This window comes from Coloeus monedula (genome assembly GCF_965178545.1).
Source record: "Coloeus monedula genome assembly, chromosome: 7".
NCBI classification, from domain to species: domain Eukaryota; kingdom Metazoa; phylum Chordata; class Aves; order Passeriformes; family Corvidae; genus Coloeus; species Coloeus monedula.
Window position 1 is genome coordinate 40,112,099 of NC_138787.1, and position 27,679 is coordinate 40,139,777.

At 52.9% G+C, this 27,679-nt stretch overlaps 2 protein-coding genes across 5 annotated transcripts in view; one reads left to right on the top strand and one right to left on the bottom strand.

Moving 5' to 3' along the window:
* Positions 1-5,847, bottom strand: part of ACVR1 (activin A receptor type 1) — a 48,353-nt gene extending 42,506 nt beyond the window's left edge. The window contains exons 1-2 of one of the 4 annotated variants that reach the window (XM_082285334.1): positions 5,645-5,751; positions 88-338 (exon numbers count right to left, since the gene is read on the bottom strand). In XM_082285334.1, the coding sequence (XP_082141460.1) occupies positions 88-98 (11 nt within the window). In that variant the 5' untranslated portion in view covers positions 99-338; positions 5,645-5,751. Of the gene's footprint in view, positions 1-87; positions 339-5,644 lie in introns of all 4 variants that reach the window. The other 3 variants (XM_082285336.1, XM_082285337.1, XM_082285335.1) reach the window with 3 other exon arrangements.
* Positions 5,848-20,207: 14,360 nt separating this feature from the next.
* UPP2 (uridine phosphorylase 2) lies at positions 20,208-27,402 on the top strand. The gene is made up of 7 exons (XM_082284964.1): positions 20,208-20,323; positions 20,420-20,479; positions 21,076-21,193; positions 24,413-24,527; positions 25,120-25,329; positions 26,564-26,710; positions 27,065-27,402. Exons 2-7 carry the CDS (start codon positions 20,454-20,456, stop codon positions 27,223-27,225), a joined length of 777 nt encoding a protein of 258 aa, XP_082141090.1. The 5' UTR covers positions 20,208-20,323; positions 20,420-20,453; the 3' UTR covers positions 27,226-27,402.
* The last annotated feature ends 277 nt before the right edge of the window (positions 27,403-27,679 follow it).

The following is a 27,679-nucleotide window of genomic DNA, read 5'->3' on the forward strand; positions in this document are numbered from 1 at the left end:
AATGCCTTATCCAGTGCATCACATGGTCAGAGATGCCAGAACAGGAAAAAGAACAGCACATGGAGAAGGAGAAGCAGGACTACTTACTCGCCTGCCATTAGTAGCTGGTGAAAAGGTTTGTGCAACCACAGCCCCAAGTGCCTCAAACCACTGAGCCAGAAACCCCAGGAGGAGCCTGCTGAGGCACACCGACTCCTGAAAGCAGGGATCAGCAGCTTCCAGGACTTCAAAGGGAAGCCACTTCTAGCCTCCAAGCGATCCACGAAGCCAAAGGCTGCTGGCGAAGGCTGCCAGCCTGCTCCTGCTGTCACAGGATCCTTGCCAGGCAAACAGCAGACCTGCAATTAGAAGAGGTGTTTGTTGGCCTCTCTTCTGCAGCTCATTAGCAGAGGTAAGGTTTGCAGTCAGAACAAGAAAGTCCCGACCTCCAGCGAGCACAGCTCACTACAACTGCTCTGTAAGACAAGGAACAAGTCCTCCCTACCAGTTTCCATTTAACAGGATGATCTGTGGCTTCAGCATGCTGAGAAGGAACATTCCAGGCACTCAGGACAGAAGGTTAAGTGTTGCAGCAACACGTCTTCTGTAAAAAGGCCCAGATAACAGCTTTTGGTGTTCCACCTCACCATCTTCTATCTCCATCTTGGTCATTTCAGACTACACAAACGACTCCAAAGGCAGCCTTGGACAATCACCAAACTGGTGGTCTTCACTTTAATAAGCTTCTCTTAACAAAGCCGGAGCCTTCCTTTCCCTAAAGCAGACTGGAGCTACTCTACAACAAGCTCCACACACTTCTGGATGCATCTTTCCAGTAGCATCACAGGCAGGGAACAGTGACTTGGCCTGACCCTGCCAGGAGCGTTTCAGAAGGGGAGATGCAGTGACAACAGGACTTCTGGGGGCGAGAACCACGGAACTGCCTCTGCACACCAACAACACACACGCCTAACCTGACTCCAGAAGAGGCCAGGAGCAGATGCTCAGGAAGAAGCGTAAGGACACAGCGTAAAAGGGGCATTCTTCCACCCTCCTCTGCGCCCTACCCCACACTTCCCAGTCAGAGGTAAATTCCCAAGCCCAAAACTGCATCTGAATCACTGCATTTACTGGTCCCCCACAGGCCTACCAACAGATCCAACTGTACCTTAAAAAAGTCTCCTGAATGTCCCACCACAGTCAGTCTATAGCTTAAAAAGGCACCACACAAAAACTATTGGTTTTAATTTTAAAGCTGCTGACAATTGATTACACCCAGTATTCACCATTTACTGCATAATAAGAAATTACCTAGGATCATCACTTCCAATTTATTCATGTCAATTGTGACTTTAAGACCTCTACACTATTTCCTTTAAAGCATTTCTCCCCTTAGCAAGTCAGTTTATTTACACATCACCTTACACAGCCTTGCAAAACTAGGCTGAGCCAACCTCATGTAAACCTACAACAGGTCCCAAGCTTGAAGAAACTGTGGAGCTGAAGGACACTGATTATCCCAGTTGCTTAGGCACTTACAATGCCTTTGCATTCAAACAGAACTCCATCCCTTGAGATAAGTGACCTTGATCTGGGGGGCTTGTTAGGTGTTTCAGAGCTGGTGGCACACTAGTTTGCAGGCACAAGGAATGCAAAGCATGTTCTCACCAGAGCTGGCAGAATCCTGTGTCCAAGAGCCCTGGCCCCAGCACACTGCGAGGCACAACCGGGCACTGCTGCCACGCTGCAGTGACGGGCACGGCCAGCACTGGGGCAGCAAACAAGGTGAGGTACTGCATGAAAGGCAAGAGCACATCAAAAGAGCCCTGTTAAAGAGGGATCTACACTATCTGGCAGACTGGGATCCAGCACCTGATGTTGACTACTCAGGAGCAGATTGGCCTTCCAGGGGAAGGCGAGCATCTGAACTGCCAGTGAAGAACACCAGCACTTCTGAACTGCAGTGCTGCTTTCTCCCACATAAAGGAGCGTGCTTGTTTCACTAGGAGCACAGGCACACTCCTCATGTTCCTTCCAGAAAACAGCATCTCATGTTCATGGCAAAGGTGTGCTTCAATGCTACTTTATAACTGCAGTTCGTTCTCTCTGGGTCTTCTTACCAGAGGAGAATTTTGGGAGTGTGTTCTGAACAACCTCAATCTACAGATGCAAATCACTCTGAAATAGGAACCTGTGAGCACTGTGCACACACAGCACCAGAAGACCACACGTTAAGAAGGGACTGCCATCACCTGAGACTGGGTCACGTGCAAACTCATGGTCCAACGTAACACAGAAAACTATTGCACTACAATCACTTACTGTTATTGGTCTGCACTTCCACGCTTTTGAAAGCATTACTCTGAAACCATGTTTTGGCTGCAAACATAGTGAAAAAAAAAGGAACTTCTTGAAAGCATTTCCATGGAACTCCATACATTTCGTAGTCTACATTTTATAAATTTGTGATCCCAAAACAGTTTTCACAGACATGTGAATTCAGCTTTCCAACACTGCTGGAAAACACCATCATTCCTGATTTTTACAGATACGTACAGGTATGTACATGACATAAAAGCCTTATACCCCCAACGTGTGGCCACAGAACTTGTCTACAGCAGTGCTCAAAAGGTGAGGATTTTGACAGCATCAGATATCTCTGTAACTAAGATGCTCTTAAACTGTCTCGACTACCCTCAGGTCCTAAAGTAACTAATCCATCCCCTAATCCACGTGCACACCCCTGGCTGAGGCCAGCCTGCCACCCACCTCCGTGACACCCATGAACCCTCATACACAGAGGCACTCAGAAATCACCCATGTTCAATACCACCACTGCAATCTGCTGTAGCTCATGAGAGCTGCACAGGTGAAGTGGGACAAGTTTTTAACCTGTTTATACACAGTAGAGCAGGTATCAAGATGCCATTTGAGAGTTCTAATACCAAGAATGTAAATGAATTCAAGTAGCTTTTTTTTGGCAGGGACAAGAAGGGCTGAACGGGTGCCTAATTATTTCACAACGGCTGTCCCTAGATCCTATTTTAGCATCGGGCTTTCATTAAATTTAAGCATGACTTCAGAGTACCAGCTGGCTGGAAAAAACAAAAACCACAAACACAACCCACCCACAACACCCCACGGGTGTTCTTATCCCCGCCCATGTTCTCTTCCTACCCTCACTGAGGGCTTGGAAGACACCAGTTCCATTTGGAAAACCAGCCTCAAAAGCAGATAAGTTCTGCAGGAAATGGCTATATTTAGCCCTCCCCTTTCACCTCAGCTCCTCTACACACTTGCATTCTCCTGCAAAAAGATCCTTCTGCTCAGTGTTAGAGGTGATCTTTAGCAGGTCACCTCAGCAGAAAAAATGCAACCAACTTCATACGTGTTAAGAGAAGAGTGTGAACAATCACCAAAATATCAAATCTTCAGCTACTAAGGCATACAATAAAACTCTTACGTCTCAAAGTGTGTTGAATTGCAAGCCCCAGGAACACAGTATGGCCAAAATCACTTTATGAGTGGTGCCCATGGAGGGCGAGGCTGAACCTCTGCACACACCATCCGGGGCTTCACCAGCTCTTTTGTCAGTAACTAACACAGCCATCCTATTCCCTACAGAGTATAAACATAAGGCAACAAACTCAACAGCTCTGCTACTCAAGTATTTTCCTAATAAATAGTTTTCTAAATTTATTTCCTAATAAATAAATCATAAAAAAAAACAGTTAGCAACAGTTCCTGGGCAGTGGAACTTAGACAGAGAACGTCGGCAGCACCTCTGGAAACATCATCAACACCAGGTCAGTAGGATTTCCCTTCCCCAGCTTGAAACTTTGAGACACATTATAAGACTTAAAAGTAAAACTATATAATGGGGGTTTTTCCCCTCAAGTTGTTTCATTGAAATAACAGCCTCACCTGGCATAATTCTGTCCTAACCATGATTTAGGCCTGTAAGAGCTGATTATTTACAAACTGAGAAGGTTGAGGGGTGAACTAAGTCACAGCAACAGACCTTAAAGTTTGTCCCAAAATGAAGACAGAACAAAATACACCTCTCACTCAGTGTGGAGACAAACAGGCAGAGATTTACAGTTAGGAACTACTCCCGAGTCCTGTGCCACTGGGCAAGGAGCACATACCCGACCCCTGAATCAGAGGAATGCAGGTCTTATCCCAGCAAACAAATCCTGAGGGAAGGCAAACCTCTGAAACCACTGCACACACTTAACACCTCCTGGGGAGAGCAGAGTGCACACAGGAACTTCTTGTTCCCTTAAAACAGATCTCTAACACCTTCTCAAAAAAAAAAAAAAGTTTCGGCCATCAAAGGCCCCAGCCCTACACTTGAGAGCTCTCCACAGCCAGGACTCCAGCTTTCCCATTTCAATTGCAAGGCACCCCAGCACTCTTCAAACAGCTCCAGCCCTTCAAGGACAGAGCTCGGAGAGTATTTGCAAAGTGCCTGCTGCATTCCAGGTCACCACCATCCCTCTGAAGATGAGTATAAGGATCATAGCAAAGATCGTATTACAGGAAACAAAAGAAAAGTGAAGGTTTAAAAATAGACTTGTCATTGCCCACAGCAAACTGCTATAGCCACAGGAGTCTTCTTAAAGGAGAAGCTGAGATGGGCTTCAATGCAGACCATAAAAACACATGAGATTTGGAAAATGAATCTGTTCTCTTCTGAGAGATCAATGCATCGTTTTAAAAAGTGGGTTTGTACAAATGTGCCAGTTCTGCAGCTCAGTCCAGAACCTGGAAGTTCCCACCAGTAACACCATCCTGAGGCACTGGTGCCTCCAGCACACCTACATGAACCCCAGCTCCTTGAGAACCTGCTGAAGATGAACTGCTCTCTCAACTACTGGAAAACAAAGTGGTTTCGTTACAATTAATGTAAAAGTACTGCTAGAAACAAATTATTTTAGACTTTTTGTATAGACGGAGTTGGAAAGACTGACTGGGCAACTTCCCCTACTACATTCATGGCCCAGATTTCACAGGCCAGTGTGTGGGTTTAGAGCCTCCAGGTTAACATGCACACCTGAGCGGGCTGAGAGCGCCTTTCTGCTCCAGGACCGTGCTCCCTGTCCAGCCAGAGTCCCGCAAGAAGCCAGGTCACATCCTGCCCGCCTTCCTTCCCCCGCGGAGCCCAGGGCGGGCGGGCTGCGGATAACCGGGGGGCTCAGAACCCGCTGTCTCCCGCACCAGAGGCTCTGGCAACCTGCAAAGGCGTCACCTTTAGCAGATGAACTGGCACCAGGGACTTTGACCTGTAGCTTTCTTATCCCCAGCAAACCACGGACTCTCAGCGTACTGACGTGGGCAGTGCCAGCACATCCACGGGGAGCTCACTGCGCTCCGGCAGCACTCCGCACCTCCCACCCGGGCAAGCTCCACGCAGCCCCACGGTTGCCACCGCGAACAAAATTAACTCTACCCCAGCCAAAACCACCACAAGTTAATAAAAAGCAGAGAAAAGGGAAAGCCCCAGCCCTGCCCTCCCCGCGACACCGCAGCGATGTCGCACCCCTCGAACGCGCCCGCGGCACCGCGGGGCCTCTGTGCGTCCCCCACTCGGGCACGGGGACCCCCGGGACAGCGAACCCTCCCGGGGCGGCGAGGCCGACCTGTTCCGGGGATGGGGACTCACCCGCTCGGGCCGACGGGACGGAGCTGCCCGGTACGGCGGCGCTGCCCCGCTCGGGCCGGCCGGACGGAGCTGCCCGGTACGGCGGCGCTGCCCCGCTCGGACCGGCCGGACGGAGCTGCCCGGTGCGGCGGCGCTGCCCCGCTCGGGCCGGCGGGGCCGGGGGCGGCCGCGGGCGGCGGCGACTCCGCTGACAAAGGAGCGCGGGCGGGGCAGCGCCCGCACCGGCAATGGCAGCGCGTCACTTCCGCCCGCCCGCCCCGGCGAGCGCCGCCTGCCGGTGCTGCGGCGTGTGGGAGCGCCGCTCGGGCAGCGCCGCGGGGAGCTGAAATCCCGTCCCGACCCACAGGGAATGAGGGGCCAAAAGCATCGGGCCAGCCAGAATCCCAGAATGCCAGAGTGGGTCGGGCTGGAGGGACCACAGACGGTCGCTGGTGCCACCTCCCTGCTCCAGCGGGGCCATCCCAGAGCACAGGGCACGGGAGTGTGGCCAGAGGGTTCTGGAACATCCCCAGGGAGGAGACCCCAGAGCCTCTCTGGGCTCTGTTCCAGCCCGGGCCCTGCCCAGGGCAGCAGTTCTGCCTCCTGTGCAGGGCAATTGCCGGGCTCAGGCCCTGCCCGGTGCTCTGGTGCCGCTGCCGGGCCCCGGAGCAGAGCCCGGGCCCTGCCCTGAGCCCTCCCTGCCCCCAGGGACACCCAGGGCTGAGGGCCCCTCTCAGCTGGGGCTCCTCTCGAGGCTGAGCAGCCCCGGCTCCCTCAGCCTGTGCTGGGCACGGGGATGCTCCAGGCCCTTCCTCAGCTGCGCAGCCTCCGCTGGAGCCTCTCCAGGAGCTCCCTGGCCCTGCTGTGGGGATTGGTCACAGCTTGGGGTCGATGGTTTCTGAGGTCTTTTCCAACCCAACTGACTCTGTGATCCTGCTCTTGTGTCACAAGGGACATGGCTGCGCTTTTCGTCCACATATGAGGCACCTCCCAAGCAGCAACATGAACATGTGCAAGACAGGAGGTGAGGAACTCAGAGGAGCAAAACAGAAGACATGGAGGCATAGCATGAGTCGGGCTGGGACAGCATGGATAGCAATCACAGCTGTGGTGCCAGGGCAGGAGGTGAATGCTTGTTCACTCAGGAAAAGGCAGGTGGATGGAGGGTTTGGAAAGTGCTCCTAATGAAGCTCCTTTGTGCATAGAGCTCATTTATGCACCGCCCTCCAAATGGGGCCAGGATTTGACTCACTATGAGTAATAGGAATGTTTTAAACAGAGAAAAGAATACTAATTCCCTTAAAAATACAAATAGGTCTGCATTTGGCTCAACAGCGCAAGGCCAGTGATTTTCCACAGTGTACTGCCAAGTAGCTGAATGTGGCATTCAAGTAGCTCATGTGTAGGTGTTCCTTGGGAGAAAATACAGCTCTAACAAGGACCATTTTCCTAAAGAGAAGACTAAAGGTTGGGTATCTAATACAGCTTTTCAAAATTTAACCAAACATCTACATTTCCAGAAGTGCCAAGTTTCCCTTGAGGCCCCACAGGTGGTGTTGGCAGCCAAGACCTCTGAACACCCACCTGCTTATTTGCAGCCTAAAGCACTTTTGACAGTAGTAGCCCATGTGGTTGTCCAAGCTCCCAGGAAAGGGTGACACTGTTGGGCCAAGAGCCACCCCTCACTAATGCCTGTGGGGTTGCCAGGAGACATGAGGAGCTGCATGGGTTAGAAGCACTTTGCATGAAAAAGTTTCTACTTTACATCTGGTAGAAGAATATGAATTTTGGAACCTGTCATTGAGTAACCCACGCATGGTTCACCAAGGGACAGCTGTTGCTAAGTGCTCATTCACAGCCACAGGAGGAACCAGTGCTGGGAACTGGAATTAGGCAGCTCCTGCCCACAGTCTCCTGTAACTGGATCACATACAGTTTACATGCCACTGATGTCTAATTAATAGTGACACAGAGGGAAGAATTAGCTTACTGAAGTAATCTCAGCATAATCTATAAACAGGGCTATTTTTCTGTTCTTTTGAATGCCACTTCTTATTTATCATCATAAGCATCCTTACAAATAAATTTGCTTTACAAATAGTGAGGGGTTTTTTCAATTATCTTTTCTATAAGTAACATGATTGTTGATAGGAAATTCCAGCTGTAAGTAGAATTTTATCTGTAATAACGTTATTTGGGGAGAAAACCTGGGCTGCAGTCTGAGAGGGATATCACAACAAAGTGTTTGGGTTTGTGGCTGGTAGTGCCATGGCAGAGTCAGAAGTGCCTGAGATTTGGGGAGGATTACAGGGCTGTCTCTGTCCCTGAGATGCCCCTCTCTGTGCCACTCAGATGCCACAGCTGGCACAGTGAGGGTAGTAAAGCATCTGGCTTGTCAGGTGTTTTACAGTCCCCCAAGGAAAGGTGGGGTGGATTTGATGGGGGTATTATACACGGCTGACTTTGCATAGCTTTGCAAGCAGAGGAGCATGATTAAATTTGGGGTCTTCCAGTTCGCAGCAGGAGAACCTCTTGTGGCTCTTTCCGTGCTGGGGAACAGTCTGGAACTTCTTCCCAAATAATGTTTGCGTTAATCAGGTGTAATAATGGCATGCCCATGTGAAAGGAGCACTGTAGGCACCAACTGCCACCCACAGACATCAGAATAAACACATTAATATTATGCAAATATCATGGTCTTCAGAAGTCTGTGGGCCCCAGAACACAACACATGCAGAGCATACCTTGGGCTATGGGGCAGGTATACCCTGTCATCCTTCCACACAGAAAACCCTCCCAAGCCAGCCAGTATAGCAAAATCGGGCTTCTCTGTTTTGAAACAATTTCCATGGTAACTTGAACTGCCTTGGTTCTTCATAGATTCTGCCTCTCTCTGGAGCAGCTGGGATTTCAAGTCAGACCACTTTGAAATGCTCTGGGAGTGTAGAAACAGCTCGCGCAGCTGAAAGATGCCATAGAGGAAATGTTTGGAAGAGGTGGCTGCTGGACCCGAGACCAGTCCCCTCATTTGGTAAAACCATCTCCCTTTAGACTCCCCTGGCTTTTCAAGCTCTACAGAGCGGTGAGCACTGTCCCAGACAAACAGAGGGGAGCAGGCAGCACGGGGGGTCCAGCCCAGGCCAGCAGCACCACAAAGGGAGGGCCCTGGGGGCAGATGGAGCCCAACAGCAAAAAAACACCACTAACACTGTTATTCCTTCTAAAATACACAGTAAAATATAATTTTGTTGCAGCACACAAAATGAGGCTGTGCATGACAAAGCCAACCTGATAATTGCCTTCAGAGCCGCTGAGGTTTTTAACTCTTTAGCATTATTAACATCAGCACATAAAGACTTCGCTTATATGCGCGAGGTGAGCTGCGGTACAGAAATAATAATTCAGACCTTCCAAGCTGCTGCTTGTCATGAATTATTTTCTTCTGCCTTGAGGAAATTTCTAAATATATATCTGTGTATATGCATGCAAACAAGCAAACCTGGCAGTTGCAACGTAGCAAAGTTGCATCACCGCCCCCTCCCAGCGCAGCAACTGGCCCGAGCACAGCTGCTGAGAAAACGCCAGGAAGCACTCGGGTTTGAAATTAAAGAGCTTGTTCTAATATTTAGCTGTGATAAATGTGACTGGGAGTACATGTATTTCATCAGGCGTCTGTGAGTCAGGCATGTGAGTCACAGACGGAGTCGCGCTGAGGCTGCTGGAGCAGCCGGTGAGGCCTGTCCGAACAGCTCCACGGCATGCAGAGCTCCCACTGACTCCCCCAGGAGATTCCATGAGTGTAAGGACAGGACGGGGACATGCCTGCTGTCCCAGCAGCTCTGGAGCGGGCCTCACCCTGAGCACCTTCCACAATTCTCCTTTTTCAGGTCCTTACCTCATGTGCCTCTTTACATCACAAACCCCACGGACTTTGGGGCACTGGGGAGCCAGGTGCAATTCAGCGTGAGCACAGAGAGGAGAACCCAGCTCCAAGTAATTAACAATAATGTATAATTGCTACCAATTTGGTTTTACACAAATTACACAGTGTTATTAAATTAAGCAGACCGTGTTCTTGCATCTGAGCATTAGCAGCATAACTCATTTTCATGCCATTTTTTAAAATAGCACTGGTAATTAGTCCTGTGCTTTCCAAGCCCATCACATGCAGTGTTTTGTTTTCAGCAAAACACCCACCAAAAAGTGCTCAAGTTTTCTAATTGCAAAGATTCACTTCACAGGGCTGCACAGTTCCTTTCTGCTCTGGGTGTTATTCAGGAACAGCCAACTGGAATTTATTGAAATTATGCCAAAACATAAATGATGAAAACTACTCCCCAGCTGAGGCCTTTGTAGGCCAAGGTTCAGCCCATGGGACCCGCTCTCACAACGGAGTCACCGGGGATCAGGGTGGAAATGCTGGCAAGCTCATTTCCATTTCAAACGCCACACCCGGGGTACAGAGGAGTTCTCCCTTCGGCCGCCAGCGCAGCTCCGCGGACTCTGGGTGCTGGTGACCCGTGCGGTGCCCGCGCTCAGTGCCCCTCTCAGTGCTCTGCTCGCTGCCATGTCCATCGTGCTGACCAATGCACCAGCAGCTGCTTTTCCACCGAGACACCACAGCCAGGCTGTCCCCCGTGCCCGCTCTTGCCCAGAGTGGGTGTCCCCAGTGCCAGCCCTGTGTCCCGCCGGCCCCGCTGGCACAGTCGCCCCCTCTCCTTCTGCTTGGCTGGGAAGGAGCTTTTTTTGGCCTCTGCTTCTGTCATCTGGCATTTAAATGTAACGAGAGCTCTCGTTGCTAACATTTATAGCAGCAAAATATTTAAGTTCCAGGGCTTGTAACACATGTTGTTCGTGTCCCCTTGCCAGGCCCAGCTGCAGGCTCCCAAAGCCTTCCCTGCGCTCGCTTCAGGGCCTTGCCAGCGAGCAGCCGCCATCCCCGGCTGTGCGGCAGCGGGCGAGCAGGAGCTCCGGGGTGGCCGGCGGGAGCCACCAGCACCAGCACCGGCACCAGCACCAGCACCAACACCGGCCCCAGCACCGGCACCAGCACCAGCACCGGCACCGGCACCGGCACCAGCACCGGCACCAGCACCAGCACCAACACCGGCCCCAGCACCAACACCAGCACCAACACCAGCACCGGCACCGGCACCAGCACCGGCACCAGCACCGGCACCGGCACCAGCACCGGCACCAGCACCGGCACCAACACCGGCACCAGCACCAGCACCGGCACCGGCACCGGCACCAGCACCGGCACCAGCACCAACACCGGCCCCAGCACCAACACCAGCACCAACACCAGCACCGGCACCGGCACCAGCACCGGCACCAGCACCAGCACCGGCACCAGCACCGGCACCAGCACCAGCACCAACACCGGCCCCAGCACCGGCACCAGCACCAGCACCGGCACCGGCACCGGCACCAGCACCGGCACCAGCACCAGCACCAACACCGGCCCCAGCACCAACACCAGCACCAACACCAGCACCGGCACCGGCACCAGCACCGGCACCAGCACCAGCACCGGCACCAGCACCGGCACCAACACCGGCACCAACACCGGCACCAGCACCAGCACCAGCGCATCCCGCAGCGGCGCTGGGGCTCCGGAAGGGTTCCCGCTGCTGGCTGCACCCAGAAAGTGCCGGCACACGAAGGGTGATGGAGGGTTTGTCGAATTGGTCCCTGTGGCGGGGACGCATGGAGGAGGAGAGAGGAGAAGGACAGGGCTCAGTCACCAGGCTGCCACGACTCCAGTCACAGGCAGCAGTTAGAGAGGGTCGTTCAAAGTGCCTGCTTCAGTCCCGCCTGTGCCAGGGCGTGTGTTTGGACGCTCCAGCCTCTCCCTCTGCAGCCCCGGCAGTCAGCCCGCAAAACCGGCCCGAAAGGAAAGGTGGAGAGCAAGCACAGCCCACTCTGCCCACATGGAGCCGCACGTGGCCCCGTCCCTCAGTCACTCCTCGGAGCCCCGGTGCCAGGCTGCCCAGGGATGCTCCTGCTTCCAGCACGGAGTAGGGCGAGAGGACTTGGAAGCAGAAAGCCCCAGCCCCACAGCCATCTAATAAAGGTGTTCCTTTAGGCTACGTTTCCTTTTGAAAAAGCCTAAAGCACCTTCAACTGTTACCAAGGAGTCTCTTCTTCCTGCTCCTGTTCTATCTACCCTTTGCTACGGTAACCTCGGAGAGCTGGTTTGATCCACCTGTACCAGGGCACAGCAGGAGAAGAACAGCAGTGGCTCCCAGCCTGGCCCCAGTGGCTTAGGGTCATCCTGAAGCCACAGGTCCTGGACAACTGGACACCTCAGGGGCTGTGCAGAACAAGAAGGGCCTCTTCTGACCCTTAGGGTCACAGCAAGCAGCTCAAGATGCAAAACCCAAAGGCTCAGTTAGACAATACAGAAAATAATCCCATTTTTTAAGCCTGCAGATTTTTGAGCTGGTCTCCAGATCCGTCTCCCTGGGGTTGAACCAAGAGAGCCCTCCCCTCTGCAGGAGCAAAGCAGGGGCCAGCGGCCATCTCAGCCACCACCATCATCTCCCACTTGTCTCTCATGACTCCCCCCCTCATGTGGGCTCAGGAGGGTCTCATCACCTGCACCTCTCTGTGACAGGCTGCTTCTGCTTGGAGATAGGGGCCAGGCTCTGAGCTGGAAAACCATTTCGAGTACTTTGGACCTTGACATGTGCTCTTCTATCCTGAGAGCAGACACAGGGGAAAGGAGTGGACTGCAGACACAGGAGGGAGAGGAGATGCTGGATGCGTGGTCTTGGCCTGACACCTTCCAGCAGAGACCAGGACTCTGATGCCTCCATAGCACAAGGGATGGGGTAAGAGCAGCAAGGGACAGGGCCTGAGCAGCTGATAGGGAGGACAGGCTGAGAGAGCAGCAGCCATAGCGAGGACAGGTCTCATCATTTTGTTCTCCTAAAGCCAGGCATCAAGTTTATTTTCCTTTCCAATAGCTGATTAAGAGGCTGGTTAGGGAAAGACAAGTATTTCATCATCAGACTCAGAACAGGGAACTGAAGACTGCTCACTGTGATGCTTCTGGACAGCTGGAAAGGGACAGAGGGAGAGTGTCTGTCAATACTGGAGGTGACAGAAATAACCCAGGAGTGTATCAGAGGGCAGACAGCCCAGCACAGCCAGTGTGTGCCATGAGATGCTGCTGTATTTAAATAAACCACTTTGGGAGGGCCCAGATTTCTTCAGCTCTTCTGTGACTGGCATGGCTGAGGGTACGGCCTGACTTGTGTGCTTCTCCCTGGGTGAGCCCAGCACAATCCAGCTGGCTGCTAATCTGCAGGGTCCTTTCTGGGAACACAGTTCTCCTGTGGCATAAACTATGGCTGGAATGTGGTGTGGCACATAGCAGGGTGCTGCTGCCACAGCTCAACTCCAGAGCACACGGAGAGCTGGGTGAGGGGATGGGAAGCAGGGACAAACTGCTCTGTAAACATTTCCAGGGATGGGCAGCCACAGCTTCTCTGGGCAACCTGTGCCAGGGCCTCACCACCGTCACAGCCAAGAACTTCTTCCTAATCTCTAATCTAAATCTCTCTCTCTTCTTTCAGTTTACCCCTTGTCCTATCACAACAGGCTCTGCTATAAAGTTTGTCCCCAGCTCTCTTGAAGCTCCTTTAGACTCTGGAAGGGGCTCTGAGCTCTCCCTGGAGCCTTCTCTTCTCCAGGTGAACACCCCCAGCTGTCCCAGCCTGGCTCCAGAGCAGAGGGGCTCCAGCCCTTGGAGCATTTCTGTGGCCTCCTCTGCACTCTCTCCAGCAGCTCCATGTCCTGCTGTTAGGCCCCAGGGCTGGAGGCAGCTCTGCAGGTGGGGTCTCACCTGAGCGGAGTAGAGGGGCAGAATGCCCACTCCCCTGCTGCCCACACTGGGGATCAGCCCAGTTCACGGGGGTCTCTGGGCTGCCAGTGCTCATTTCCAGGTCGTGTCCAGCCTCTCAGCCCCTGGAACCTCTCCTGTTCCTCGGGGTTTCACTTGCTGTAACTGAGCAAGCTGTGTCCTCTGCCACCACCTCTGTGAGGGTTCCGTGCTGCTATGCGCTTTTGAACAGCTGGCAGGGGCTGTACGAGGGCTGGCTGCATTCTGCCTCTGGGAGGAGTTTGCCATGACGCCACCAAAAAAGAAAAGGGGGAAAGGAATTCTGTCTGTGCCCGCTGCGTGGAGAAACATTTCCACACAAGGTGGCACCTGTCTCCTTCCTTCCAGTCTCGAGCCAGAGACGCTGAAAGCCACCTGGAAATATCCTCTGAAAGTTAACTCCTGGTAAACAGGATGCAGAATCCATCATTAGTTCCCATTAGCAGTTGCTTTTCCCTGGGCACTCAGGCACCGTGGGAATTGCTGCCACAGTCAGTGCTCGGGCTGGGCAGCAAGGAAAGGGCAGGAGGGATGGGGTGACAGCAGCTGCCTCCACTGCAAGTGCCCAGCTCTGGGACAATGGACATCCACTCGGAGCCTCCCAGCACCAGGAGAGTCCTGGGAGCTGAAGGGGGCTCCTGCCCACTCCCTGTGTGCAGCACTGCGTGTCCCACTGCAGACGGGCAGAGGTTTATGTGCTCCAGATCTGCCCTGTGCTTTATCTGACAGAGATTAGTGCTCTGTGCCTGTAATTTAAATCACAATTAAGGTATTTTAGAATATCTCTTCATACACTCTGCAGACCAGTGCAAGCTCTGCTGACACAGGACATCACATTTTGCCCTCCAGTGCAGGATGCTGGAGAGGCCTGCCTTCCACTGCAGGGCTTTGCTTCTGATCCCAACCTTTCCACACAAGGAAAATGCACATTATTATTGCATATTAGAAATGCAGTGTAGCTAGAACAGCTCTTGCGTCAAGCAGTGAGACAGTACCACCACTCGCAGGCTAAGGAAGGAACTGGGCTGTCCTGACCCCTGTGCTCTGGTACCTGCACAGAGCCCACTGCCCACCCACAGGACCCCCCAGCCCAGCAAGGGGGCCCAGCACAGAGATGCTCTGGCTGAGCATCTCCTCTGGCAGCACGGCCAGCAGTGCTGTCCCACCCCGCCCTGCCCCAAGGTATGCACACCTGAGCACGGTGGTTTTAAACCTTAAAAACCTTGGTGAAGCATGGAGGTGCCAGATCCCTTATTTGCATCAAGGTCCTTGGTCCTCAGAGTTGCTGAGAAAGGCAGAGATATGTCTTGAAGGCTGCAAAAAACCACTTTGATTTTCATGTGATTATTTTTCACCCCTATCATGCTTCCCCCACCTGTCTCCAGCTCCATGGTCTCTGCCTGCCGCGTGCTGGCCCAGTGCCTGGGGGCTCAGGCTCCCATGTTGGTGGAGCAGGACAGCAGGTCAGGGAGGGATGCAGGACAAACTTTACCCCTCTAGCCTCCCTGGAGGAGAAAGAGAAAGGGCATGGGGACAGAAATAAGATAAATACAGGGAAAAGGAAAGGAATTGTTTGAAAAAGGAAAAAATCTAGACTTCAAGCCTGCTTGGTTTACCTGGGTGCAGGGAAGAGGGAGGAAAGGCAGAGATGCTTTTGCCAGGGTCTTCCATGTATCTCCACAGGGCACTGAAATGCAGAGCCAGCACCAGCAGAACTAAGTGCCTCCTCTGGAACCAGCATTTATTCCCTTTAGCTGTTTCCATCTCAATAAAGTTGGATAAAGTAGGGTCTGGATGCTTCACTTTGAAATAGTGGGGCCAGCATAAGTCTGCCCTTGCATGGAAGCCCCTAATCCCCCATGGAGTGCAGGAAAGTGTCTGAACAGCCGTGAGCTCAGATCCTGACAAATCCAGCACATGAGGTGATGCAGCAGCTACCATCAAGACCTCCACACTGCCAGGGCCAAGGACCAGCTCATGCTGTGCTCCAGCCCTGCACCAGCTGTGGGCACTCCATCAGTGTGGGGCACATGGGCAGGACAGCTTTGGGGGGCACAGGGCTGGGGCTCAGCCACCCAAACCCCCATGTTTCCTGATGAGAAATTGTTCCTTGTCCTGTTTCTGAGACATGATTGGGCTTGACAAACAGCATGGCTTTATGAACTGTGCTCAGGCCTTGCGTCATTTGCCTTATTGTGGCCGAAATCTCCTCCCAGCCCTCCCTCCTGCCTGCACCCACAGGCACCAGCAGCTACAACAGGCACCTACAAGTCCAAGGAGCGAAAGTCTAAAGGATAAAAATACCCATGTAAGAAAAAGAAAACAAAAAAGGGGAAAAAAAAAAACAACCAGGCACCATCTGGATTCCAAGCCTGGAGAGCAGAGAAGCACTGGGCAAGAAGGGAGGAAGCAGAGAGGGGCTTGCTTGCAGGTTCCAAGAGCTGGGGAGCACTGCTGATTCTGTGTCTTCTCCCACCTCAGCCAGTCTCTGGAGCCACATCCCTGCTCTGTCTCAGCAAACTGGGCATTTACACAAACCTCTGTGGGTACTCCCAGCAGGCAACAGCTCACCCATCCCTGTGGGGTGGGAAGGGAACAAAAAGCAGCATGGAGGAAGGCAAGGGAGAACCTACCCCAGAGTGGATGGGAGGTCCCTGTTGCCAAACTGCCTCACTGTTCATTTCCTTGTCACTTCAATTCCATCCTGCTTGGAGGCAGAAAAGGAACCCAGCCTTGGGAGAAGCAAGATGCCAGAAGCAACATTTTCTGCTGAAGTGGATCCGTGTGGGGCCAGGGAAGGAGTCTGTCCAGGATGGGCAGCAGCAAACCATGTGGAGCCAGGCAGAGCCAGGGCAGGATCCCTGCTCCTGCAGAAAACCAACACCAATCCCAGCCAGAAACTTGGTTTAAACTCAAGCAGAGCCCTTTTCCCAAGGCATGTGTGGGGCCAGCCTGGTGCTCCTTGAACCTGCAAGGGCAGACGTGTGTGGCTGTCACCCTTGTGTCCTCACCCCCTGGGCAGCCCAGCAGGGCAGGATGCCCAGAGCGTGGGCACAGACCCCCCACCTGCCCTGGCAGCACTGGGGCAGAGCAGGCAGATCCCCTGCCTGTTCCCAGGCTGAATCCCACCTGCCATGGGCAAGGCTGCAGAGAGGGAACGGTGGGAAGAGTGACTCGTCCACAACTCTAAGGAACATTCCTGCAGTGGAGCGGCAGCAGCCTCAGCCCCTCGTGTAGAGCCACACTGGACTGGCAGACCAACAGCTCCTGAATAAATCCTGAATAGCGACATAGGTCAGGCAGCTGATTTCTGCCTGAAATAAATGGCTTTGCGGCAGTGCTTCACCTCAGGGGAAACATGTCCTGACAAGCTGCAGTTACTCAAGTGCCCCGAGGGTTTGTGGAGCCTGGTTCCTTTGGAGAGTGTTTTACTGATTGTTCCCAATGCCAAGAGCAGCTTTATACCAATAATAAACAAGGCAAAACATGGAGCCAGAGCAAACAGCTGATAAAAATGCACATTTTGCTCCCTGTGTTCACTCTTCTGGCTCTGCAGCACAGGGCAGGTAAGGGGAGCAGAAAATCTTTGTGCTGCTGGCACATGGCCTTCCTCCTGTCAGGTAAAACACTCCCCGGTGCTTCTGCTGCTCTCTTATGCCGATTGCCAGGAATCATCACTAGAGGAATGCACAAGACATCCCTTGGACTGTGAATGTTCATCAGCTCTCTGCTATTGAAGCAGAACTGTGAGGCTGAGCACAGGCTCACATGCCCTGCCGGGGTGGTGGTGGAGGCGCTCACTCCTGCGATGGGCACCACCTGTCCCTCCTGCCCAGCCCGACCCGGCGGCCACAGAGAGGGCTGAGCTCCGGGCTGCTGGAATATCTCATCCATCTGCAGCTCCAGGGAGCTGCAGCAGCAGCAGCACTGCGGGAGGGAAGGCGGAGACGAGCCGAGTGGAGAAGGAGCTGCTAGGGCTCGTTGGGAGCAAGGCTGCAGAGCCCTGGCAGGACGCGGCGGGTGCGAGCTCCCTGCCGCGCACAGGCTGCCATCGCTGTCTGCTCTAAAATAGCATTTAACATGACAAGAGGTGTCGGATGGGCGCGGGAGCGCTGGCTCTCCCTAGCTCTTCCCTTGCCGAGAGCCTGTCTACACTGCCATATGTTACTCTGCCGTATACTTCATCGTGCTTTATTTGTCATCCTCTAGCACATATGGTAACAGCTCCACTGCCTGGCACTTGGAGAGGCTGGATTTAGCTCTGAATCAGGCACAAACAAACACTCACTTGGGGCAGTGCTCTTTGCTTCTCACCATCCCCACCTCCCCACGCTGCCTCGAGGAAGAGAAACAGGCAGGCAGCGGGGCTAGATCAGCACTGCAGATCCCTTTCAACTGAAATCATTTTAGTATTTTATTCTATCCTATTCCACTATTCCATTCTATTCTATTCTATTCCTATTCTATTCCATTCCGTTCCATTCCATTCTGCAGCCTCTGCCATGGTAAGCAGGAGAGGTAGGAAAAGAACAGCCATGCTTCAGTTTGGGATTTACCGAAAGCCATCCCAAAGAAGAACAACCATGGGAAAAATAATCGTGGACGAAGGAACCAAAGGTGAGGGACTTCTCATACTGGCCAGGCAGGGAGCTGACCTGCACCAGACAGGCCCAGAAACCTGCATGGCCACAGTGGTGGCTGCTGTCCCTTCTTTTCAGTGTCACTTCTGGGAAGCCAAAAGCACAATCCAACCATTTCCCTTGGTGCAATCATGTTTACTTAAACAGAACACGCTAGTTCCTTTTACCTTGGGCACAGCAGGGACAAACACCGCAGGAATGTTGCTTGCCCACCAGTTCTCAGCCTGCCATTCCAGACAGAGCTGTGGCTCCAGGAGACTCTGCCCCTGCTCTCTCAGCAGGGCCACCCTCCAAAATCTTGCCCCTTTTGCCAGCACAGGGGAGGTCCCTGCCTGGGACCAAGCACACCAGGGGCAGAGGCTGCAGCAGGGCAGGGCAGGGGCTTTGCTGACCACCAGGCAGGGATGTCCCAGCTGGCTGTGCTGGAAGACTATTTTTCATAAGAAAATATTTAAGAAGTTGTCCATGTGCTCAGGAATATTGCTTTATTGTGGGATGGTTTGAACTGTGCACCCTTCCAGCTGTGCCCAGAAATACTCTGCCATGGAAGGCAGGCAAATAAAGGGGAGACATGGAAGCACTGCCTTTACCAGCCCAGGCAGCCCAGGCAGTGTGTGGGAACACTCGTGCCCTGCCACAGGGTCACTCAGGTGTCCAGCTGTCTGTCCATCTGTCCAGCCATCCATCCACAATTCTGCTGAACCCTCACTCCCCAATGAAAGCCCCGCCCAGCCATGCTGGAGGTGGGTGCAGGGCCAGGGCCTCATGTTCCTCCACCAAACAAGACCAGAGAAGGAGGAGAATCCACAGGAAGCCTCAGCCTGATCTCACCTCCCCCAGTGCTTTCCCAGCCACCTCTGGCAAACAGCAGCAAACTTCTGCTTCTGTTTCTCAGATCAGGTAACTCTCACTGGACATGACTGCAAAGCTCTGCATGGAGCCCACGGCGCAATCTGCTGTATGCCTGAAACCACAGCAATCACACCAAGTGACTTTAGCAGGCAGAAGGTATGTGCAGCCCTAAGGAAACTTTTTCTGTGCCCCTCACAGAAATCTGGTGCTTTCTGAAAGGGAAAAAGAGTCTCCAGATCCTTATTCTTCAGGAGTGCTGTGGAGCGTCAGTAATAAGTCATTTTTGGCAGGCATATGTGAACAGCATCCAGGGAGGGAGAACTTCATCAGAGCAGAGAAATCCTTCCAGCCTGCCTTTGGTATGACTCCAGCAAGCTTGAAATATCCCTGAGAGCTCTGCTCTTTCCCCTTCTCAGAGCTATCCTGACCCTGTCTTGGGGAAGGTACACAATTTACATGTTCCCAGGCCACTGGCTTGCAATGTTTGTTTATTTTTATACAGGGTTTTGCAATTTAAAGGGTTTGGATGGGTAGCAAAATGGGCATTTGCTCAGGGAAAGGCTGCCTCAGTTAAAACAATTTCCATCCCTCCCCATTAGGGCAGCAGGACCGCGTTACTGCCTGAATGCAGGGTGCAAGTGAGCCCCATACAATGTGCTTTCACCCAGTAATTAATTACCTAGCACTTCTCTAATTATCAGAGCTTCCATCGACAATTCCCAGAGGCCAACAGCAAATGCCAGATTCTGCCCCTCCAGCAGCTGCCTAAAATATCTTCCAGGGCAGTGCCTGATGTTGTTGGGACAGGAAGCAGGACCACTATCTCGACTCTCCTCCTGCTCCTGCAGGAGCATCACACACTCCTCCCGCAGCCCCACGAGCACTCTGGCTCCCCTGGCCTGGGACCTGCTGCCACTGGCACAGTGCACACTGTTCTGACAGGCTTCTGGGCTGAGACGGGGCTGGGTGGACCATGAGACCCAACAGTGCTGTCTGAACATTGCTGAAAGTGAAATCAGCCTCCCCAGGCCAGGCTGGTGGTCCAGGAGCTGTTCTGTCTCCCCGGGGTGCACATGTGCAGCCACGTGCTCAATGCCCACCCCACCAGCCAGATGGCACAAGGCCACCAGCCAGAGGGCCAGCAGGTCACCGGCCCCAGCCCTAGGGCCGCCAGTCAAGGTTATTGGTGACGCACCTGCCCAAAAAACCACTCTGGGAGGAACCATGCCAGACAGGAGGTACCTTTGCACCTGAGCGAACACAGGGAGCGGGCGGGGTACTGGCCACTGTTGACCTTGGGAGCTGCACAAAGCATAGGAGGTATTTAAACCCCTTCAGAGCCCCTTGAAACCTCTTCTGAGCTCTAAACCTCGACAGCTGAGGACACAGGGAGTGTTTTCCTTACCTTTTTGGCAGGGTATCGCTTTCAGCTGACTCTGGTGGAGCCGCTATGACCGAAACAACAGGTTACTCGGGGTGAGTAACAGGGGAACACTTGAGTTTGTTTTAATAAGAGAAGAAAAATGTTCTCTGGCTTTCATTCAAGCCTCATTTATAAAACTAACCTGCACTGTTAGTTAGTTGCTTCTCATCTCTTACAGCAGGTGGAAAGGGACAGCAAGCTGGCCTCTGGCTGCCTGCAGGGTCTGCACTCACCCTGCCAGGCAGTTGTTTGGGACAAGTGTGAAATCCTGATTTGCTAAGAGCTTAATAAACTGTCACAAAGGAAATAGCACAGCACATCACCCCTGGACATTGCTGGCAAAACCCTATGAAGGAAAGAGCTAAGGTTGCCATTGACAAAATTGATAAATACTGAGACATATTTTTTGCCAAATACATAGATATAACAACAGACATGTCAAAGAGCTTACCTGGAGCAGAAAGACAGCTGGTCCAGACACCACATAGAGCTGGCTCGTCCCTTGTCCCTGTCCCATCCCTTTTCTGACACCCGGGCTGTGTGTGCCCTCATGGAGCTTCTAGGCTGCCCTGTGCCCCATTTCTGCCTGTCCCCCTCCCTGTGGGCACTGCCTGGTGCCCCAGCCCATCTCCTCATTGTCTCCCCCCAGGAGCGGCCTGGTCCTTGTTAAAAACCCACACTTGGACTTGATGGAGGAGGACATCCTGTACCACCTGGACTTGGGAACAAAAACGCACAACCTGCCAGCAATGTTTGGGGACATAAAGGTAAAGAGCAGGTGCAAAAGCAAGGCAGCAGCTCCCCCCTGCACAGGCTCTCCAGCTGTGCATCCCATGGCGCTACCTGCCCATGCTGGAGCCCCACTGCTGCCAAAGCTCCTGCTGGGATGGGGTCTGGCTGCTCAGCTAAGGGACTCAGCAGCCCAAGGCAGCTTGGGCAAAGAGGTTGTCTGTCCTTGTTTGTTTTGGACAGAAATCACAGCAGAAAATTATCCTTTTAAAAACCTGTAGCTCTGTAAAACCTGATTTTATATTGGCCCCATGGTGGAGGACAGACAGAGGAGGCACTTGTCCAAAGCATCTTGATCATCATCTACTGGAGACAAGGCAAGGAGGATGTCATATCATTTTTGGCTGAGACCTGCTTTCAAACCGACTTGTCACGATGGCATCCTCTTCCATTTCAAACCAGAGCCTTTCCCTAGTCGTGCGGGGGAAGAGCCTCAGTGCCCAGGGCTGGAGCAGCCTGGCACCCTGGCAGCAAGATCAGCAGCACTGCCCTGGCAGCTGCACACTCATCCTCCTCCTACCTCCAGCGAGCATATTTTCCTTCATTATGTAAAATTTGTCCTTTTTCCTCCCTGACTTTATGGCCTCTATGCCATCAGCAGTGTTCACTAATTGCAGTCAGCATTGTTCATAGAATAAATTAACCAATGAGCTCCTCTAACATCTGGGCTTGCTTTGCTATCAGTGGTGATACTAACAGCTTAAATTTGCTGAATTATTTTAGATTTTCTTGCCTAGGACTGATACCCAAGTATGTGCAGCTGTATGGCTGCCCAGACTCAGGGTAGTCACCACCCTGACAGAGTGACAGCCTGTGTTTCCTGCTCACTCCTGGTTTTGCGACCCTCAGTTGTTCCAATGTCCCTTGACTGATGGTGAGGAAGTGGCATCCCGCTGCCTTCTCTGAAGATGTGTCTGGCGCGGCCACCACTGCCACATTCAGACTGACTCGTGGTACTTGTTCTAGCTAAGTACCAACACACTGATATTCTATTTCCAGTTTGTCTGCGTTGGTGGCAGCCCGAACAGGATGAGGGCGTTTGCCCAGTTCATGCACCGGGAGCTGGGCCTGGCGGGTGACGGGGAGGACGTGGCTGACATCTGCGCGGGGTCGGACCGCTACGCCATGTACCGGGCAGGGCCCGTGCTCTCCATCAGCGTGAGTTCCGCACCGTGCCCCGGGGCCGGCCGCGGGTGCTGCTGGCAGGGTCCCACAGCCACACAGCGCAGGGTCCATCCTCTCCCTCATATGCCTCCGCCTCCCCCAACAACCACCTGCAGACTTTTTCCTCTTTTCGTTGTTCAGCCACTACCACCAGTGCAACCTCTCAGCCATGGCAAAGCTGCTTCTGTTTGAATAGCATTCCCCGATGCTTGCACTCTATGTTTGGGAAGTGCCACATTAACAACAGACGTGCACATGTTCTGCTCAGCTCAGTTTGGGAGGCAAAAACCACTCCTCAGCACGCATGAACTATGAAATGTTGCTGGGAGTACTACATTGATAAAAGCTCTAAAATAAAAACCTGGCCTTATTATTAACGATTCTTTTAGAGCAGGATTTTTGGCACTGAACAAAGGGAAAAGCAAACACAGGCTGTGCTGGGGAGCACTCACACCCAAAGGCTTGGTCCTGGCGCCAATTCTTCAGGCACAAGATTAGTCTGAAATGTGATTCACAGGAGATGGAATCACACAACAGAGCTCATGTTTCGTCCCTCTGACAAAACCAAACCAATCCTGACCAAGGGAATCAAGCCTCAGGGAATCAATCTGAGAGGATCCAACGGGGAGAACTACCACAAGATTTGCTGTTTCCCAGCCTGGCAGCAGCAGTGACACAGCCAGAAGCAAATCCTCACCAAGCTCGAGGCCATGCACCAGCTTTGGCCAGAGCAGAAGAGGACATGGGGCAGAACACACAGCCGCCCCAAGAAGCATCATGCAGAACAGCTGCCAACATCACATTCTGCAAGTTGCTTAGAAACACAACTGAGCTCAAACATACGGGGGCAGGAACACAGATTCCTGCTCTGAATATTTACAATGAGAATAAATTTTTTAGGCATTGGTGAATAAGCCAGGCTGATGTTCCAGAATAACAACATGTGAAAAAGTTTCATATTTAAAACATGATACAAGGCGAACAAAGCATTGGTCTCACAGCCAGGAGAAAGGAGACAAAGCAGCACAAAAACTGGCTGTGTACTTTAATCAATGGAGCTTCCATACGTGCTTCCTTCAGGTTTTTGAAGATGATAGCAAAACCAAAAAAATTTGAGGTATTTTTCAAGAGGAAAAACCAAACCCCAGGGCACCAGACACCTTTTGTACTTGAAAGTTAAACTAAGAAAAGGATGTTGGTCTAGCAATGGAGCAGAAGACAAGACGACCAAGCAAGGGAGCACTGGGCAGATGCAGCAGAAGCCCCAGCAGCTCCAGGCCTGCAGAACATCTGCCAGCCCTGGGGAGCAGCAGCAGAGAGGGAGTGGGGCAGCACAGTCTGTGGAGGATGGGAACAAGCCAGTGCCAGCAGTGGGGAGCCGGTAGCCAGGCAGGTGCTGGGGACAGAAGGGCAGCAGGGCAAGGAATGTGAGCCAGGAAGAGGGACAGGCAGCCTGCAAGGCATGCAGCAAACACCTGACCCTGAAACCTGTCCTCACCGAGGGACACAAACCCTTCCATTGTCCTTTGTGCTCAGCAATGTGGCAGAGATGCTCCAGTATGGGGCGAGGACAGGCTGGAAGGCACATGGAGAAGCGAAGGCTCAGGTTGTCCTCACCGAAATTCACCACTCCCAGAGTGCAAGCAGGACACAACAAAGTGCAAGTCAGCACATGGCATAAGGATTGGCAATGCACGGGGAAGGTCTTGGAGCATTCAGCTGTTGGGATGCATTTATGGACCTTCCTTGAAGGACAGGCACCACCTGTGTGCCTGCAGAGGGTCCCCAGGGATGAACACCAGCTCTACTGACATGAAGAGCCCTTAAAGCATCGAGGGGAGGAGAAGAGGTTAGACACTTCACCTGGACAGACTAAAAAGACCCCAAGATGTCTCTTCCCCCTCAAAAAAATTGCTGTTGGCATCATCAGCAGAAGAGGCCACAGCATAACCCTGAGCTCATTGCAGTCATGTACCTGTCACCTGCCACAGCCTCATGGGGACTGACGTTTCTCTTTTCTCTCCTTCCAACAGCATGGAATGGGCATCCCTTCCATTTCCATCATGCTTCATGAGCTGATCAAACTGCTGCACCATGCAAAATGCCGGGACGTTACTATTATACGTATCGGTACTTCTGGGGGCTTAGGTAAGCGATTCATGGTCTTTCTTCAGAGCGAAACAGCTATTATTAAAAAGAACTCTCAGCAAAAGGTCATGCAGTTCTGAACTTTAGCATTTTGTCAGGTCTCTAAATATCAAATATGGTATTTTGTTTTGGGTTAAAACCCAGAAAACTTGTAGCGACTGGCTTGGCAGAGTGCACATTCTCAGAGTGTATGAAGGCCTTGATTCCACCACAGCCATGTGTCACTTTCCAAACAGAAAACATGAGTTAGGGGTGACCCAAATGAATCCATGATGCCTGGATGAGGCAGTGGTGCTGCTCATGCCTGCACAAGCTGGCAGGGGGGACACGATCTCTGCAAGCCAGAAGCAGCTAAAATCCTGTCATTCAGCACATTCCTACAATCACTTATCTTGTGCTGATTCTGTACATTTTACTTGTACATCTGTGCTGCTTCACGAATTTCAATTATTCTCTGACATCTGCTTTACTTGCTGAAAAGAAGAGCCCCACAAGCACACGTAGATCTATTGAGATTTTCCTGTTGTGCTGAAGTTTGGCAGCAGAACACAGGTGTTATGAGCTCTGGCAGCCTCAGCTTCCATTTCCACAGGGATCAAGGCTGGGTCTGTTGTGATCACCGACACGGCCGTGGACTCCTCCTTCCAGCCACGTTTCGAGCAGGTGGTGCTGGGCGATGTGGTGGTGCGGAGCACCGAGCTGGACAAGGACCTCACGGAGGAACTGCTCGCCTGCAGCAGGGAGATTCCCGACTTTCCCACGCTCATCGGCCACACCATGTGCACCTACGACTTCTACGAAGGTAAAACCAGCTTTTCTGTCCCTCCTCACCACATGTAATGCCAAGTCTTTCCACTCGCACATGGACAAAGCTGTCCAGGGAACCCAGGCCACAGGAGGGCTGCAGGCAGAGACCCGCGTGGTGCTGGGGGGGCCAGGCAGAGCAGGGGCCACCCTCAGAACACAGAGCACCTCTGTTTGCACCTTGCTGAGTTTGCCACCAAGCTCTTCCCCTACAGCAAGATTGTCACTTCAGAAATTTGTTCCTACCAAACACTAGGAAAACATTACGTTGCCTGTGAGATTTCCATAAACAAACTTTGGATACTCTGGAACCATTTCCTTTGCAAAATTAAATGCTGATTGCAGAGTAGATGAAATGTAATAAATGAAGAATTAATAATCTGAGCACTATTTATAAACCTTTAGATCTGCTTGCAGATGCAGCCATCTGTGTACTGCTCAAGTCTGTGTTTTATTTAAACAAAAAGCTACTTGAGAGGATTAAAGTAGGAGCAGCAATAAACTGAAGGGCTGGCCCAGGCTGGCCCAGCCACAGGTAAGCATTTGCCTGTCTCAAGGCCTTCAGACACTGTGTGAGAGGAGAAGCTGCACAGGGCACAGGTCTGCTCTGAGCACACAGCAGGACACTGGAGGGGTTAGAGGAGGGGGTCGGGATGGGTGCCCACACCTGGCCACACTGAACACAGTGTTGGTCCTACCTGCAGCGGTACCTGGAGCTGCAGCAGGGGAGCACCAGTGCCACCCACACCAGGAATGACACTGTACGCAGCTCCAGCTTCCATCCACAGCAGCCCCTGCAGAAAAATTAAACCCACTTTAAGGGGGTTTCCTCTCTTCACTGTTCCCATTCTGCATAGCTTGTTGTCCCTCTTCTACAGTCAGTTGGCATTTTTGAGATTTAACCTGGCAGACCTTCACAGCTGATATGCAGCATGAATCTCAGGAGCAGCCATGGCTTGTCCCCGCAGAGCACAGCATCCCCTGGTGCCTCTTACCTGTGGGCTGACTTGACCTTTTACCAGTGTTGAAACCTGCGTCATTCTCTCCCCTATACAGACACATCGTGCTGGCTTTAACACTGAGGGGAATGCAAATTAACCAGCTACTCACAGGAAAACTTTGTGGGCCTCAGACAGAACGTGGGCACTGCTGGACTTCCCATTTACACCTATGCCCTGTGCCCCATGACCCCATGCAAGGCCGACAGTGACAGTTCTCTGCTTCCTTTCCAGGTCAGGGGAGATTAGATGGTGCATTATGCTCTTTTTCCAGCGAAAAAAAGTTGGAATACTTACGGAGGGCTTATGACGCTGGTGTGAGGAATATTGAAATGGAGTCCACAGCATTCGCTGCCCTGTGTGGACTGTGTGGCCTCAAAGGTGAGTCCCGTTGCTTCCACCTCCTCCCCACGCTCTGGCTTAACCCCCTCTAAGGGTCCCGTGCCAGAAGGCCAAACACACATCCTTCATGGTTTTATCTAGAAAAGGACACTAAAACAAATTTTATAGCTCAATAAAACCCAAGTGTGTATTAGAAGACCTGAGTGCGTGCCAGACAAACCTACAGCTTGCTCCCCTCAGGCCCCTCCCGGCCCTGCCGCACGTCCCGCCCGTGCTGGTGCAGCCGCCGCCAGGCCTTGCCGGGGCAGGGCCCTCGGGGTCCCGCCGCTCCGCCCTGAGGAGCGGGAGCCGCCGGGGCCGGCCTCGGGCTGACAGCGTTCCGTCCTCCTGCAGCCGCCGTCGTCTGCGTGACGCTCCTGGACCGGCTGGAGGGGGACCAGATCCGTGCGTCCCACGAGGTGCTGTGGGAGTACCAGCAGCGGCCGCAGCGCCTGATCGCCGCCCTCATCCGCAAGCGCCTGGGGCTGGGCCCCGCGCTCCTCCCCGCGGACTGACGGTGACAGCGAGGGACAGGCTGCGGGACCCGCCCGCCCCGGCACACGGACCTGCTCCGGGAAGCGGGAGAGCTTCGGTCCCGCCGCGCTCCCGCGGCCGAGCGGAGCGGCCGGGGCCAGCGGCCAGCGCAGTGCGGGAGCCGCCGGCCCGCAGCGCGGCTGCAGGCGCACCGACAAAAGCTGCGCAGAAATTCGGGCTGCCTAACAGAGCTGCAGGCTCCCCACTCCAGCCGTCGGAAAGGACTGTCCTGTTAGGGTCACTCCTGTCCACAGCGATCTTCCAGGAAGGAGATCTCTTTGCTTTGGGCATAAAGACGAAACCTAAGTAAATGACATGAAAAATTAATCCGTATTTGTGGCCATTTTTGTTACTGCAGTTACAAAGGCCATTCAGATTTTCATTCCTACAGTATTTAAAGATGTCACATACAGACAATGCCAGAGTTTAAGGTGC

Bases quoted from the DNA above. Each gene is read 5' to 3' on its own strand.
- UPP2 (XM_082284964.1), top strand. From the start codon at position 20,454: ATGACCGAAACAACAGGTTACTCGGG. The intron at 20,480-21,075 runs GTGAGTAACAGG...GTCTCCCCCCAG, and splicing joins GAAACAACAGGTTACTCGGG to GAGCGGCCTGGTCCTTGTTA. The intron at 25,330-26,563 runs GTAAAACCAGCT...CTTCCTTTCCAG, and splicing joins CACCTACGACTTCTACGAAG to GTCAGGGGAGATTAGATGGT.